This window comes from Spea bombifrons, chromosome 8 (assembly GCF_027358695.1).
Source record: "Spea bombifrons isolate aSpeBom1 chromosome 8, aSpeBom1.2.pri, whole genome shotgun sequence".
NCBI classification, from domain to species: Eukaryota; Metazoa; Chordata; class Amphibia; order Anura; family Pelobatidae; genus Spea; species Spea bombifrons.
The window spans coordinates 18,590,686-18,605,925 of record NC_071094.1 but is presented as its reverse complement, the minus strand read 5'-3'; the positions used below and the strand labels follow the sequence as shown (position 1 = coordinate 18,605,925).

General features: G+C 42.2%; 1 protein-coding gene across 1 annotated transcript in view; it reads left to right on the top strand.

The window, feature by feature from the left end:
• Positions 1-15,240, top strand: part of LOC128503634 (gamma-aminobutyric acid receptor subunit beta-4-like) — a 215,170-nt gene that overhangs the window by 140,587 nt on the left and 59,343 nt on the right. Inside the window, exon 4 of the mRNA XM_053473786.1 lies at positions 6,883-7,103. Within this exon, the coding sequence (XP_053329761.1) occupies positions 6,883-7,103 (221 nt within the window). The remainder of the gene's footprint in view (positions 1-6,882; positions 7,104-15,240) is intronic.

The following is a 15,240-nucleotide window of genomic DNA, read 5'->3' as shown; positions in this document are numbered from 1 at the left end:
CTGCCCCCAGGCTTGCCACTCCAATATGGCACTGTGGCCCATGATATGCCTTTTAACCCTCTATATGCCACTGTGCCCCATGGTATGCCTTTTGACCCCCTATGTGCCACTCTGCCTCCAGAAATGCCTTATACCCCTATATCCCATTCTGGCATTTAGGGGGTTAAAATGCATATTATGGGGCAGAGTGGCATATAGGGAGGTATAAGGCATTTCAGGAGGCAGAGTGGCATTAAGGGAGTTAAAAGGCATTGTATAGAGCACTCTGCCTCCAGAAATGCCTTATACCCCTATATGCCACTCTGCCATTTAGGGGGTTAAAAGTCATATTATGGGGCAGAGTGGCATATAGGGAGGTATAAGGCATTTCAGGAGGCAGAGTGCTCTATTAAATGCCCCCTTAACGCCACTCCAGAAATGCCCTATGCCCCCATTTAACACACACACACCCTATACCCCCATTTAACTAACTAACTAACACACACACACACACACTCTCTCTCTCACCCCCCTTCCCCCGCTCTCCCCCCTCTCTTACCGGTGCTTCCAGCCGGGGCAGCGGGTTGACGTCGCCTTCTGCTGCAGCCGGAAGGAGGTGTGGCTAGCAGCGGGGGTTTGTATGCGTCCGTCGCGTATACTTTCCCCGGCTGTCAGAGATCAGCTCTCTGATCTCTGACAGTCGGGGAAGGTCTATGCGACGGACGCAGACAACCCCCGCTGTTAGCCACACCTCCTTCCGGCTGCAGCGGACGTTGTCTACGCGGATCGCGTAGAGGTCAACCCGCTGCCCCGGCAACACACAGGAAGCACCGGTAAGTGTGTGTATGATGGGGGGGGCGGTCGGGTGAGACAGGAGGATCCAGGTCCCCTGCAGCGGTGCGGGGGATCTGGATCTCAGTCTCCTAATCAGACCTCTATTTGAGGTCTGATTAGAAGACGACCCCGATTAGAAGACGAGGGGTATTTTTCAGAGCATTTGCTCTGAAAAAAACCTCGTCTTATAATCGAGCAAATACGGTATTGTAAGGACTTGGTGGCTTGTTAGAGGTGCTAGGAGGACATGGCGTGGTGGTACCGGTGGAAACAGTCGGCGGAGTAGAGTAGAGGTGGTGGTGGTTTTCCCTACGAAGGAATGAGATCGCTTTGGTTCGGGAAAACCCCTCTGAGTCTTGCTGCTACTTTGGCTTTGCTTGGTACCTTGCATGCTGCTTGTGGATGGGGAAGATGCTGCTTGAGGCAAAAGGCACTTCTTTTTACTCACGGGGCTAGTAGAAGTACTAGTAGTGCTACCCTTTAACTTTGAACGTGCTTCTGGTGCTTTAGGCTTTCCGTAAAAAAACATAGCGCTTGTGGGCCTAGCAGCACTACTACTGCCTGCTTTTGGTGCCTTTCCTTTACTTGATGATCCTTCAAGCAATGCTTCCCCAAATGATAAGCGAGAGCTTGGCCTACTTGGCCGACCAGACTGACGCAAAGGCTGCATCTTAGAACTGGTGGTGGTGGTGGTAGATGGAGCTTGTCCCTCCTTAGTCCCAAAAGGAGGATCCATTTCAAATTTTGTGTTGTGTGTGTAGTGTTTAAAACTATAAAAAAAATAGGTAAAAAATTAAAGACAAAAAAATTAGAGGAAGTTTCTCTTCAGTGCTACTGCTGAAAAGGTAAAACTATGCACAACTGCACTGTGCTGTTGTGTGCAATCTGCCAAAGTGCTCAAGTTATTTAAATTATTAACTCAAGATTAACTATTTATATTAACTAGCAGTATTTTATCTTTAATTTGAATTTACACGGGCCTAAGAGCCTGGCCTACTACTATGCTAAAGCTATATTTCCTTACTATACTAAGTCTAACTCTAGGCAGACGCTCTCAAGCCCACTAAACTAAAGTGAGGTTAAATCAGATTCAGTATATGATTTATTAATTAATATTAAATTATATAATATTAATAGATTAGAATTATTTATATTATGGATTATAGATAGAATATAGATTATGAATTAGAATTACTTATATTATAGGTTATGAATTAGAATTTATTATATTATGTTATATAATATATATTAGAAGAATTACTTATATTATGGATTATAGATAGAATATAGATTATGAATTAGAATTTATTATGTTATATAATATATTATAGATTAAGATTAAAGATTAGAATTATTTTAGTACTACAGCTAGTACCTTGAAGCTTTGCATAGTACAGGTGTTGTCGTCACACAGTCAATCTTTCTTGAAAAGAAATTAGAAAATAAAATGTCACAGCAAAACAGTTAGCTTTACTGCTTGCCGAACAAAAAAACACAGCACTTATGCGGCTGCACTCACTAGCCCAACAAGTTCACTTCACTGATGGACTGAGGTGAGCAAAACAAATGAAATAAAATTAAATATTAATTAAGAAAAATTTACTTGGTCTCTTGTTGTTGCTAAAACAAACCACAAAAAAAAGAGCTGCAGCACCAGTACTAATAAGATTAGCTGAACTATAAAGTTATTAAATTATTAACTAAGTAAGTTATTATTAATAATTTGTTTCTTAATTATTAATTAATAATAAAATGAATTATCAAATTCTAGATTGAGCTTAAAGGTAGTAGTGGACTGGTTAATCTTGTTAACCTTGTTAATGTTGAATACATTATTAACCCTTCTACCTGACAGACAGTCTCAAGCAAAATAAGCTAATAGTAATTAATTTTATTTGTAGCTAATTAATTATTAAGCTAGCTAAAATGAATTATATAATATTACTATAATGATTTTAGATTAGACACTAGTAGATGTCTTGAATGTCTACAATATACTCTACACTAGTATACTATAGTATATATGACTGACAAATATATATAATAATATAATGTATTAAATTATTATATATTCTATTAAATTATTATTTATAAATTCTATTATTTAATTTATCTGAGTGAAGACAGGACAGGCAGTAGGCCTGTAGCGTGACGTCACAAAATCGAGCTGATTGGACAGACGAGGATCAGCTCACTCCCGTTTGAAATTTTGGTCTTCGCCTACGTTTTGCCGGCACTGTATTCTGTTCTACGTTTCTATTCCTCTTTCTATGTCAACCCTTCCAAAAGGTAAATTTAAAGTTTCTCTCTGCATATCGGTTATTTTAGGGATAGTCATGTTGCCTAAGTAATAAAGTATGCTTGCGTCTGTGGCGGAATCAGGCAGATTATATAAATTAGAGACATTGAAAGCATTATCTATATCTTCTGGGGTAGTATATATGTTCTCGGCTTCTAAGATTTTATCCGCTCTATTGTTAGAGTTGATATACAAATTTAATCAGCCCCTTGTTTTAACTTTTTTCCCTTATTAACCCCTTCGTGACAAAGGCTGATTTTATTTTTACCCTTCGTGACAATGGCCGTTTTAACATTTCTGCGCTGTTCATGTTTAGCTGTAATTTTATTCTTTCCCGTTTACTGAACCCACATAAGTTATATATTGTTTTTTTCAGGACAAGAAGGGCTTTCTTTAGATGTTTTGATTGTATCATATTATTTACTATTAAAAAAAAAAGTATAAAATATGGTAAAAAAATTATGAAAATGACTTTTTCTAACTTTTAGTTGAAAAATCTTTTACTCATCTATAAAAGGTAATGAAAAAACCTGCTAAATAGATTCTACTATTTGCATGCACACATTTTACACCCGTGGGACGTCCCAGCAAGGGATATTGTTAAAGCACATCAAGTGCCGGCAGCGGAGGTTGTTTATGTGCATCGCCGGTGAACGTCTACGCGATGCACTTAGATAATCTCCCTTGCGGGCACTTCTCACGGCGGAAGTTCCAGCACCGGAAGTTGTGCTTCCGTGGAAAGTGCTGGCAGGGGAGGCTGTCTCAGTGTATCGGAGAGTAGGAAGCAGGTCCCCTGCAGCGCTGCAGGGGATCTGTATCCTAACCCCGCTGCCTGCCCGCCTCCTGGAACTGCACATCCCAGGCGTCGGGCGATACGAATTGCCCATTCCTGCGCTAAACCCCGAATATAGGCCGCACCCCCGACTTAAAGTGTGGGGGGGTGCGGCCTATATTCGGGCAAATATGGTATATATATGTATGTGTGTATATATATATCCTGTAGAACTTAATAACAATATGGTAATGTATTATCCTCTCTTAGGGTTTGTGGATATCAATACTAGAGCCCAAAGACAGATTTGGATTATGAATATTTTAATAACGAAAAGACAAATATTCCACAGTGCCACAATTACAAAAAAAACAAGACATACAAAGGAAAAAAAACAGCAAACAGTTCTTAAAAACAATGGGACTTAAACACAGGACCCTCACTCAGATGGTTTCTTATGATGTTGTTCCAATCAGAGTATATCGTGGAGTTCTGCTTTGAGGTCGCTGCATTGCCCCTAAATCAGGCTCTTTTGCAAGAAAACACCCCGCTGGTCACATGACCAATTATGACACCTTTCATAAGAATTGGTGCCCATCTTTGATCTGCCAATAAGTTATGGTGGGGTAAAGGTGATGAAAAACCCCTCCACTTAAACTAGGAATGGAATTCCTAAAACTCAGGAGCCTTATCAGTTGGGCTATGAATCACCACAGGGGTCCTGGGAAGTTGACGCTTCTAGCCTGAACAGATACAGAGGGCAGGAACAAAAAAACGAATTTAAATCAACATCAGATTAACTCATGCTTATACAAAGAAACTAACCACCTCGACTGGATTACCCTTCCATGCATCTACTACATCATAGTTAATCATGACACTGTCTATTTTATTTATTCACATAAAATGGCCACCAAAATCCTCAGCACCAGGCCCGTGATGCTCTTAATCCAGCCCTGCCTCCAGTGCAAAAGAGCCTGATTTAGGGGCAATGCAGCCACCTCAAAGAGGAACTCCACGATATACTCTGATTGGAACAACATCATAAGAAACCATCTGGACATCTGAGTGAGGGTCCTGTGTTTAAGTCCCATCTTAAATCCAACTTTTACCCACAGTGTGTTCCAACCTAAATGGTTTGTGGACTGACTTTGTTTTACTGTTTAAGTAAATTAGTTTTGATAGAGTGACAGAATGACCTGTCATACAGGGCCCCAAGGTAGTCAGAGATGGCTCCAGCCTGGCTGCCAAACAGGCAGGAACTCCACTCTGTAAACTAATCCCATTAACAGGATTGCTTCCGGGGGGGGGGGGTTCAGTAGCTAAAGGGGATTAAAGGTTGGGTTGTCTACATGTACCTGTTTATTAATGAAAGTTCTGTGGCTATACGAGTCTGTTTTACAAGAATAAACTGTTCGTTCCTGCTGTACGCAATTCAAGTTGTGTCTACTTATTGGGTACACATAGCAGGGTTCCAAGGTGTGCATGCTGGCTGGTGCTGGAAGTTATTCAGGGGACAACAGGAGGATACTGGGTGATCTCTGGGAGTTACTACAGCTCTCTTGGTGAACCCGTTACAGATAGATTGACATATAAAAGTTGATCAAAACTGTCCACTGTTTTTTTCATTATCGCCAAATTAACCCTGTTTTAATATGCATTATAAAGCTAGAAGGCTAAAATGAGTGCTACCCACACACTCATATAAAATGGCCCACTGTAGAAAAAACTTGGACACCCCTGCATTAGTGATATCCCTGTACTTAATTGATGTTGCTAAACACCTATTTGCATGCTGTTTGGGAGGGGTATATACCAGGAGCTGTAAATTCATACTTAAATGTGTGTAAAAAAAAAAAGCACCAAAAAATTAGTAGCACAAACTTTGACAAAGGCTGGTGGTAGTATTAGTTCATGGAAAGTGAAAAAAAAAAAAACCTAGCATGTGAAATACCCTGGGGTTTCTAGTTTTCAAAAATATATGGTTAGGTGGCAGTAAATTCTGTTGGCCAGCTTCAAAGATGTCCCATATTAGACATGGACGCTGGATGACAAGATGTTAAAATCTCAAATGAAAAATGTGCATGTTTTAAATGCGGCCTTTTAGCTCCCAAACAACTCAACGTGACCGCAGGATGACTAGATTTGGAAAAAATATGTTTTTGTGGTCTATTTAGTAGGTTTTTTTAATTAGCTTTGGAAACATTTTTCCAATTTATAACCTTATTTTTCTGAATGGATGGAGCTTGCGCTAGTCACTTGGCAACTGGACCACTGTGCTGGCGCTACCCCCACCTGTAAATGCACCTACAATATTATACTGGGGCATGCTTTGGCCATTCTGGCAGTTGGAACGCTGTGCCGTAGCACACTGCAACCATTCCTACTGCAGCTTCACCCTATACACTTTAACTTTCTGTGACCAACCCCTGGATCTACTGGGATGATAACTTGCCACACCAGGTTCCCTCTAATTTAGTCGAGTCAAATGGATGCATTATTCTTTCATATTGAATATAGACTGTAAGCTCGTTTGAGCAGGGCCCTCCTCACCTGTTGTCTCTGTTGGTCAATTTGTTATGTTACATACTACTTGTGTCCTGTCTACCCATTTTACAGTGCTACGGAATTTGATGGCACTATATAAAACACATAATAATAAATTCACCCTAAACCAGTATGTTTAGTTTTTTATGGATTATAACTGTAAAAGTTATTTTTGATATTCTTTTATTTTGGTTTGCGGCAAGAAAATGTTAATATTCTTTAGATCATTATTAATAACAAGGTCAAGATGTACTGCAAAAAAATTAGCATGTCGGTTGTTTGACTTATTCAGTGAACCTTTTTCATTGTAAAATGATCTCTATTTTCCCACCTATCAGTCGTCATTATTATAATTTTCACTCTACTCTCTTTTTTTTCTGATTTCTAAATTTTTCAAATAGTTCCACACACCATGTTTTTTAAATTCTACATTCTGTCTCTCGTGTTACAGGACTATACTATCACCATGTATTTCCAGCAGAGTTGGCGAGATAAGCGCTTGGCATACACTGCTTTGCCACTCAATCTCACACTGGACAATCGGGTTGCTGACCAGCTATGGCTTCCAGATACTTACTTCTTAAATGATAAAAAATCCTTCCTGCATGGAGTCACAGTCAAGAACCGAATGATCCGGTTGCATCCAGATGGCACTGTCCTTTATGGACTGAGGTTAGTTCGTATTCTTCGTAACACAACAACAGTCCATTATAACTTGTAGTTTTGATACAATATAAACCATTTCATGTTAGAATTCTCTTTGAATGTCACACAAAACTATGATACATATCTTAGCATTCATTTTTTGCAAAGTTCAAAAACATTTATGACTGTTTTATACGATTTAATTATATACAATTGGTATTAGACATGCAGCTCTTGCCATGGGGTTGGGAGGCATTTTGGAATGCTGTATGGGAGATAGAACTTTTCTCTGCAAAAGAAGCCATTGCTGATGTTTAGAGCCAACTCCTTTTGGGCTCAGAAGTTCCTTAGACTAGTGTTTTGAGCAGAGGTCCTGATGCCAGGTTGATAGAAGGGAAGTTGAGGTTCTTCCTGCTGGATTTTATCTGTTCACTTTATATAAGTGGACTATGGGTGTTATTTCCAGGGGTTATTGACAGAAGCTGAATACCCATCTTCCAGAATGTTTAACATAAGGACAGAACAAAAAAATTGTCATCTTTTCATCCCTCAACAAATTCAAAGGGTTGTAATTCTTGTACCAGTTTCCCTGCAAGGAGATGACACTTATTCTCCAGTTTTTAAAGTGCCCATAGGTTGAGGCAAACTGCGTCTTTTAGCGGAATTCAGAGTAGTCAACAAGTTTGGTCCTTACAAGTTCAGAACGGAAACTCTCAACGCTGAATCTCTTGGATACCTTTCTTAACATTCCAATTGCTACTGCATTTCAGATGATAATAACTGTCTCTGAGATGGAAGGAACTTGTCATCCGTAGTTTCAGGCCCTTCTTTTCTGTGTGTCTTCAGCTCCTCGACTCGACAGCCCCCAAAATTAAGATATTCTGCAAACACAAATCTAGCAGCCTAGATCCAACAGGAATATGTCCTACCTTCAGTTCTCCAAGACATCTGCTAGAGGCATTAGTAGTAAGAGAAAGGTGGTTCTACCACTTTACAGATCTCTGGGTAGATCTCACCTACAGTATAGTGTATGGTTCTGGAGACCCCATCTCCAGAAGAATGTTGACATTTTGGAGAGAGTTCAGAGTAGGGCTACTAATAAGTAAATACCGTATTTTCTCGATAATAAGACAACAAAATGTTGATATTAATTTAGGAAAAAAAGAAAAAGCCTGAATATAAGACTACCCTATAGGAAAAAAAAGTTTTATTAGTAAATATTAATTCACATGTAAACTATTTTTTCATATTTAATAAAAACTATGATTGAGAAAAAATATTTTTTGCTTTTATTTGCCAACCTGCCCCCAGTTATGCACCTTATACCCCCCTATATGTTACTCAGCCCCCTAGAATATCTACCAAAATCCACAAAAAAAAATAGGGTTGTGAATACCACCTCCTGCATGATAGATCTAAAGAAAAAAACAGTTGCTCTTACTGGATCTAACGAATATCTACCAAAATCTATAAAAAAAAAAAAAATTCCAAATTTCAGTTGGGGGGGCAGCCCCCTCATTAAATATGCAATATCTCAGTAATTAGACTAGATCAAAAGCTTTGTCTGATCAAACCTGATCTAATGCGGAGCTATCATAATTACCGTATTTGCTCGATTATAAGACAAGGTTTTTTTCAGAGCAAATGCTCTGAAAAATACCCCTCGTCTTATAATCGGGGTCGTCTTATAATCAGACCTCAAAGCCTGACTATGACACGACTAAGATCCACATCCCCCGCAGCTGCAGGGGATCTGGATCCTCCTGTCTCAACCCCCCCGCCCCACTTACCAGTACTTCAGAGTCTCCGGTGTGCAGCTGTCATGTAGCTGGGGCAGCGTGTTGACTCACGCTGCCACCGGAAGGAGGCGTGGCAAGCAGCGGGGGTTGTCTGCGTGCATCACGCAGACATTCTCCAGCTGTCAAAGATCAGAGTTCCCCGCACCGGTGCGGCACCGGCGCCGGCGCGGGGAACTCTGATCTCTGACAGCCGGGGAATGTCTGCACGATGCACGCAGACAACCCCCGCTGCTAGCCACGCCTCCTTCCCGGCTGCAGCGTGAGTCTACACGCTGCCCCAGCTACATGACAGGAGACTCAGAAGTACCGGTAAATGGGGCGGGGGGAGTTATAAATGGGGGGCATAAGGCATTTCTGGAGGCAGGGTGCTCTGTGAAATGCCTTTTAACCCCCTTAATGCCACTCTGCCTCCAGAAATGCCTTTTTAACCCTCTATACGCCACTCTGCCTCCTGAAATGCCTTAAACCTCCCTATATGCCACTCTTCCCCATAATATGCCTTTTAACCCTCTAACTGCCAGAGTGGCATATAGGGTTAAAAGACATATCATGGGGCACAGTGGCATATAGGATTAAAAGGCATATCATGGGGCACAGTGGCATTTAGAGGGTTAAAAGGCATATCATGGGGCACAGTGGCATTTCTGGGGCAGATGTGCATAACTGGGGGGGCAGGTTGGAAAATAGAAGGAAATAAAACCAAAATATTTTTCTCAATCATAGCTTTTATTAAAAAAAATAGTTTAAATGAATTAACATTTACTGGTAAAACTTTTTTCCTATAGGGTCGTCTTATATTCAGGCTTTTTCTTTTTTTCCTAAATTAATATTAAGATTTGGGGGGTCGTCTTATAATCAGGGTCGTCTTATAATCGAGCAAATACGGTAATAACAGTTTGTTGAAATTTTTGTTGAGGGAGGGCTGGCTACAACCCTTAGCCAGCCTTCCCTCAACAAAAATGTCAACAAACTGTTATTAATTATGATTAATTTTTCAGCCCCCCTCAAAAAGATTGTTAATATTTTTTCTAACAAAAAAAAATGTTTATCTAACCTGATCTAACAGAGATGTAACAAATGATGTGGTTCAAACGAAGGGCTTGGATCTTGTGCACCAATGGTGGGTGTAGGCGGCGTAGGAGGAGTAGCCCGGGCTGCAGCTTGGTCCTTTAAGTCCGCTACTTCACTGCGTAGACTGTCATACTGTGCCTGCATATCCATCATCATCTGAGCCAATTTCTCCATTTTCTGATTCATGTCAGACAGCGTGGCTTGAAGTGCTGCAGGAACCATAGTGTTGGCTCAGGCATACTGTCACGGCTGACCGTAAGCTGGGAAAACAGGTGGTTCCTATTAGGGCTGCAACAACTAATCGTTAAAATCGATGATAATCGATAATGAAATTCATTGGCAACGAATTTCATTATCGATTAGTTGAATGGATTTTTATCGATTATAAAATGAGGGTTTTTTCAGAGCAAATGCTCTGAAAAATACCCCTCGTGTTATAATCCGTTTAGTGTGATTCACAGGAGTCACAGCAGCAGTTGCTACTTACAGTTCCTCCCTGCAGTCACTGCCGATTGGCCCGCCCACTTCCTTTTTCCAGTCCCTCCCTGCAATTGCTGCTGGAGAAATAAAGGGGCGGGGCCAATTGGCAGTGACTGCAGGGAGGGACAGGGAGGAAGAAAGGGGCGGAGCCAAATGGCCGATTGGCTCCGCCCATTTCCTTAGCATCGCCATGGCTGTGACACTCATCTAACTGTGAGTATAAAATTAATATTTGGGCTGCTGAAAGTTAGGGGAGGTGGGGGTTAATTTAGGGGCAGTTATAGTTAATGGGGTGTTTAGGGTTAACTTAGGGGCAGGTATAGTTAATGGGGTGTTTAGGGTTAACTTAGGGGCAGTTATAGTTAATGGGGTGTTTAGGGTTAACTTAGGGGCAGTTATTGTTAATGGGGTGTTTAGGGTTAACTTAGGGGCAGTTATAGTTAATGGGGTGTTTAGGGTTAATTTAGGGGCAGTTATAGTTAATGGGGTGTTTAGGGTTAATTTAGGGGCAGTGGTGATGGGGTGTTTAGGGTTAATTTAGGGGCAGTTGTGGTTGATGGGGTGTTTAGGGTTAATTTAGGGGCAGTTATAGTTAATGGGTTAATTTAGGGGCGGTTGTGGTTGATGGAGTCTTCAGGGTTAATTTAGGGGCAGTTGTGGTAAATGGGGTCTTCTAATCAGGATTAATTTAATGCTGAGGACTGAGGGTTAATTTAATTAATTTAATGAGGTTAACTTAAGGTGCAGTTAGAGGTAAAGGGGGGCAAACTGAGGGGAATCTAAATCCTGGGGGCAGTGAAGATTAATCCTGTATTTATTTATAAAAGTATTGTGTCTGTGAACGAGTCTGCAAATCCTATGAGGGCACTATGGCATATCAGGGGGTATACGGCATACCTGAGGAGGACGGAGTGACATATCTGGGGGTATAAGGCATATAGGGTATATAAGGCATATGTGGGGAGGGCAGTGTGGCAAGCCTGGGCTCAAATATGCATAACTGGGGGGCAGGTTGGGGAAATAAAAACAAGCAAAAAATTTTATTCTGCCGTTTGTTTTTAACATCCTATGTTACTTTATTAAATAATTTAAAATAAATGAAAAATTTAATTTTTTTTATCCGATTAATCGAAAAAATAATCGGCCAACTAATCGATTATGAAAATAATCGTTTGTTGCAGCCCTAGTTCCTACTGGCAGGAAACAAAAACTCACCAAAAATCTGGGAGAAGTGTCACGCTCAGGACTACTTGCCAAGCTGTTACTGTGTGGCGGGCGTGGGCATGAAGGGGTTAATAGCACCAGGCCTCTGGATTTACTAACTTAACCCCTTAACAAGGCATAAATTACACCAAATTAACCCCCAAATCCTGCCTGTATCCCCAGGTAGTCTGCCACCACTCACGATTTTGATACCGCATTCGTGAGAAATCCAAATTAGAACATTTATCTCTCTCTCTCTCTCTCTATATATATATATATATATATAAATATATATAAATATATATATATATATAAATATATATCAACCAGGCCCGGACTGGGACAAAAAATAGGCCTGGGCATTTCAGACTGAGCAGCCCATTTTTATGAAAAAACATATATGAACATACATATAGATAATACTTGGTCATTCAACATGGGAAGCCTGAAGCCACAATTTAGTGCGACTAATCCTTGAAATAAATATTATAGAGTAAATAACACAATACCTTATCTTTTCCACTATTTCAGGGTGATTTCAGGGTGAATGTTTTGTCCCCGCAGTCACTAGAAATTCAGGAGGGCATTTTATCTCTGGATAAGTTAAAATGAAATAGTTCCTACTGTAAATTAAGGAAACAGATAACCAAACACACACACCAGGACAGGCTTTTCCACACCGACACCCAAACACACAACAGGACAGGCTCTGCCACACCAACATCCAAACACACACACCAGGACAGGCTCTGCCACACCGACATCCAAACACGCACACACCAGGACAGTTAAATGTTTCAGCACTCAACTGGGAGCTAGCAGGAAAAAGGGCAAAACAAAAACAGAAAGCATAACAAAAATAGCAACGTTTCGGCCAAACAGGGCCGTTTGAGCTTGACAAAGGCCCTGTTTGGCCGAAACGTTGCTTTTTTGTTTTGCTTTCTTTGAGTAAAGTAACCTAAGGATTGGAAGCTGATTGGAGTGCTGGGGTTCTTTTCTGTGTTCGTACACACACCAGGACAGGCTCTGCCACACCAACACCCAAACACACACATCAGGACAGGCTCTGCCACACTGACACCCAGACACACACACACACAGCAGGACAGGCTCTGTCACACCAACACCCATACACAAACACACACCAGGACAGGCTCTGCCACACTGACACCCAGACACACACACACACACACACACACAGACACACCAGGACAGACTCTGCCACACTGACACCCAGACACACACCAGGACAGGCTCTGCCACACTGACACCCAGACACACAAACGGGACAGGCTCTGCCACACTGACATTCAATCACAAACACCAGGACAGGCTCTGGACAGGCACACCGACACCCAAACACACACACCAGGACAGGCTTTGTCACACCAACACCCATACACAAACACACACCAGGACAGGCTCTGACACACACACACCAGGACAGGCTCTGCCACACCGACACACACATACACGCACCAAGACAGGCTCTGCCACACTGACACCCAAACACACACACACCAGGACAGGCTCTGCCACACCGACACCCAAACACACAAACAGGACAGGCTCTGCCACAGCCTGCCTGTGGCATCTTTGCCCCCATAACAGCCTGCCTGTGGCAACTTTGCCACCAAAACAGCCTGCCTGTGGCAACTTTGCCACCAAAACAGCCTGCCTGTGGCAACTTTGCCACCAAAACAGCCTGCCTGTGGCAACTTTGCCACCAAAACAGCCTGCCTGTGGCAACTTTGACATCAAAACAGCCTGCCTGTGGCATCTTTGCCACCAAAACAACCTGCCTGTGGCATCTTTGCCACCAAAACAGCCTGCCTGTGGCATCTTTGCCCCCCTTACACATCCATGCTATCACACACGCATATTCATTCACTAATTCACAGATAATCATTCACTCATTCAGATATTCATTCATACATTGATACTCATTAATTCCCTCATTCAGATACTCATTAATTCCCTCATTCAGATACTCATTTACATATACTCATTAACAAACATTAATTCACTCACTCCTTCACAGATACTCATTAATTCACTCTTTCATTCAATCTCACATACTCCATACAGCCTCCCTCACCCCCTTACCTGAACCGATGATGTACGCGCCGCTCGCAGACTTCCGTGGATCTGCAGAGGGGAAGCAGACGCACAGCAGGGTCATGTGACGTACGTCACATGGCTCCGTTGGATTCCTGCGTCCCCCTGGCCGTGGAAGGGACGCTGCTCGCGCGCGCGTCTGCCAGGTAAGTAGCGGGCCCGGTCGCAGTTGCTGCGGGCTTAAGGGGCAGGTGCCCCTTTTGCCCTGCGTTAAGGACGGCCGCATAGGCCCAGTCAGTCCGGTCCTGACTGGGCCTATTTTAAGGTAGGGGCCTGGAGCTGCAGCTCCATTAGCCCCTAAATAAATCCGGCCCTGCCCCGGCCACCGGGCAAATGCCCGGTGTGCCCGATGGCCAGTCCGGGCCTGATATATATATATATATATCCTCTAGAACTTAATAACAAAATGGTAACGTGTTATCCTCTCTTAGGGTTTGTGGATATCAATACTAGAGCCCAAAACAGACTTAGATTATGAGTATTTTAATAACAAAAAGACAAAGATTACACAGTGCCACAATTACAAAAAACAAGACAAAAGAAAAATAAAACAGCAAACAGTTCTTAAAAACAAAGGGACTTAAACACAGGACCCTCACTCACGAGTTTCTCCAATAAGTAGGCCTGTGGGAACGCCTTAAATCCAGATGGTTTCTTATGATGTTGTTCCGATCAGAGTATATCAGAGCTTTGAGGTCGCTGAATTGTCCCTAGATCAGACTCTGTTTCAAGAAAACACCCCTCTGACCACATGACCAATTATATGACATCTTTTCCAAGAATTGGTTCCCATCTTTGATGTGCCAATAAGTTATGGTGGGGTAATGGTGATGGAAACCCCTCCACTTAAGATAGGAATGGAATTCCTATAACTCAGGATCCTCATCAATTGGGCCATGAATCACCACAGGGGTCCTTTGGGAAGATAACACCTTTTGCCAGAACAGATACAGAGGGCATACACAAAGAAACACATTTAATTCAACCTCAGATTAACTCTTTGAATACTTAAACAAAGAAACTAACCACCTCTGCTGGGTTACCCTTCCATGTAGGGCTGAAACAACTAATCGATAAAATCGATAATAATTGATAATGAAAATCGTTGTCAACGATTTTCATTATCGATTAGTCGAATCGATTTTTATCGATTTTATCTTTATATAATCCGACCTCAAACAGAGGTCGGATTATAACACTAGAATCCAGATCCCCCGCAACGCTGCAGGGAACCTGGATTCCCCTCACTGTTGGCCGGTCTCTCACTTCCGTCTCTCTCCCCTTCCCATACACGCCTCTGACTCCCCCCCCTCCCATACACTGCTCTGCCTCTCTCCCGACTCCCTGGTGTTTTGTGAACCTCCGTTGCTGACAGGCACTTACACTGCAGCTTCATAGAAGCCTCAGCCTAAGTGAAGGTGAGTAACGGAGGCTGTCTGTGCGATGCAGACCCCCACCGGCTGACAGCCTCCGTTACTGCCCTTCACTTACGC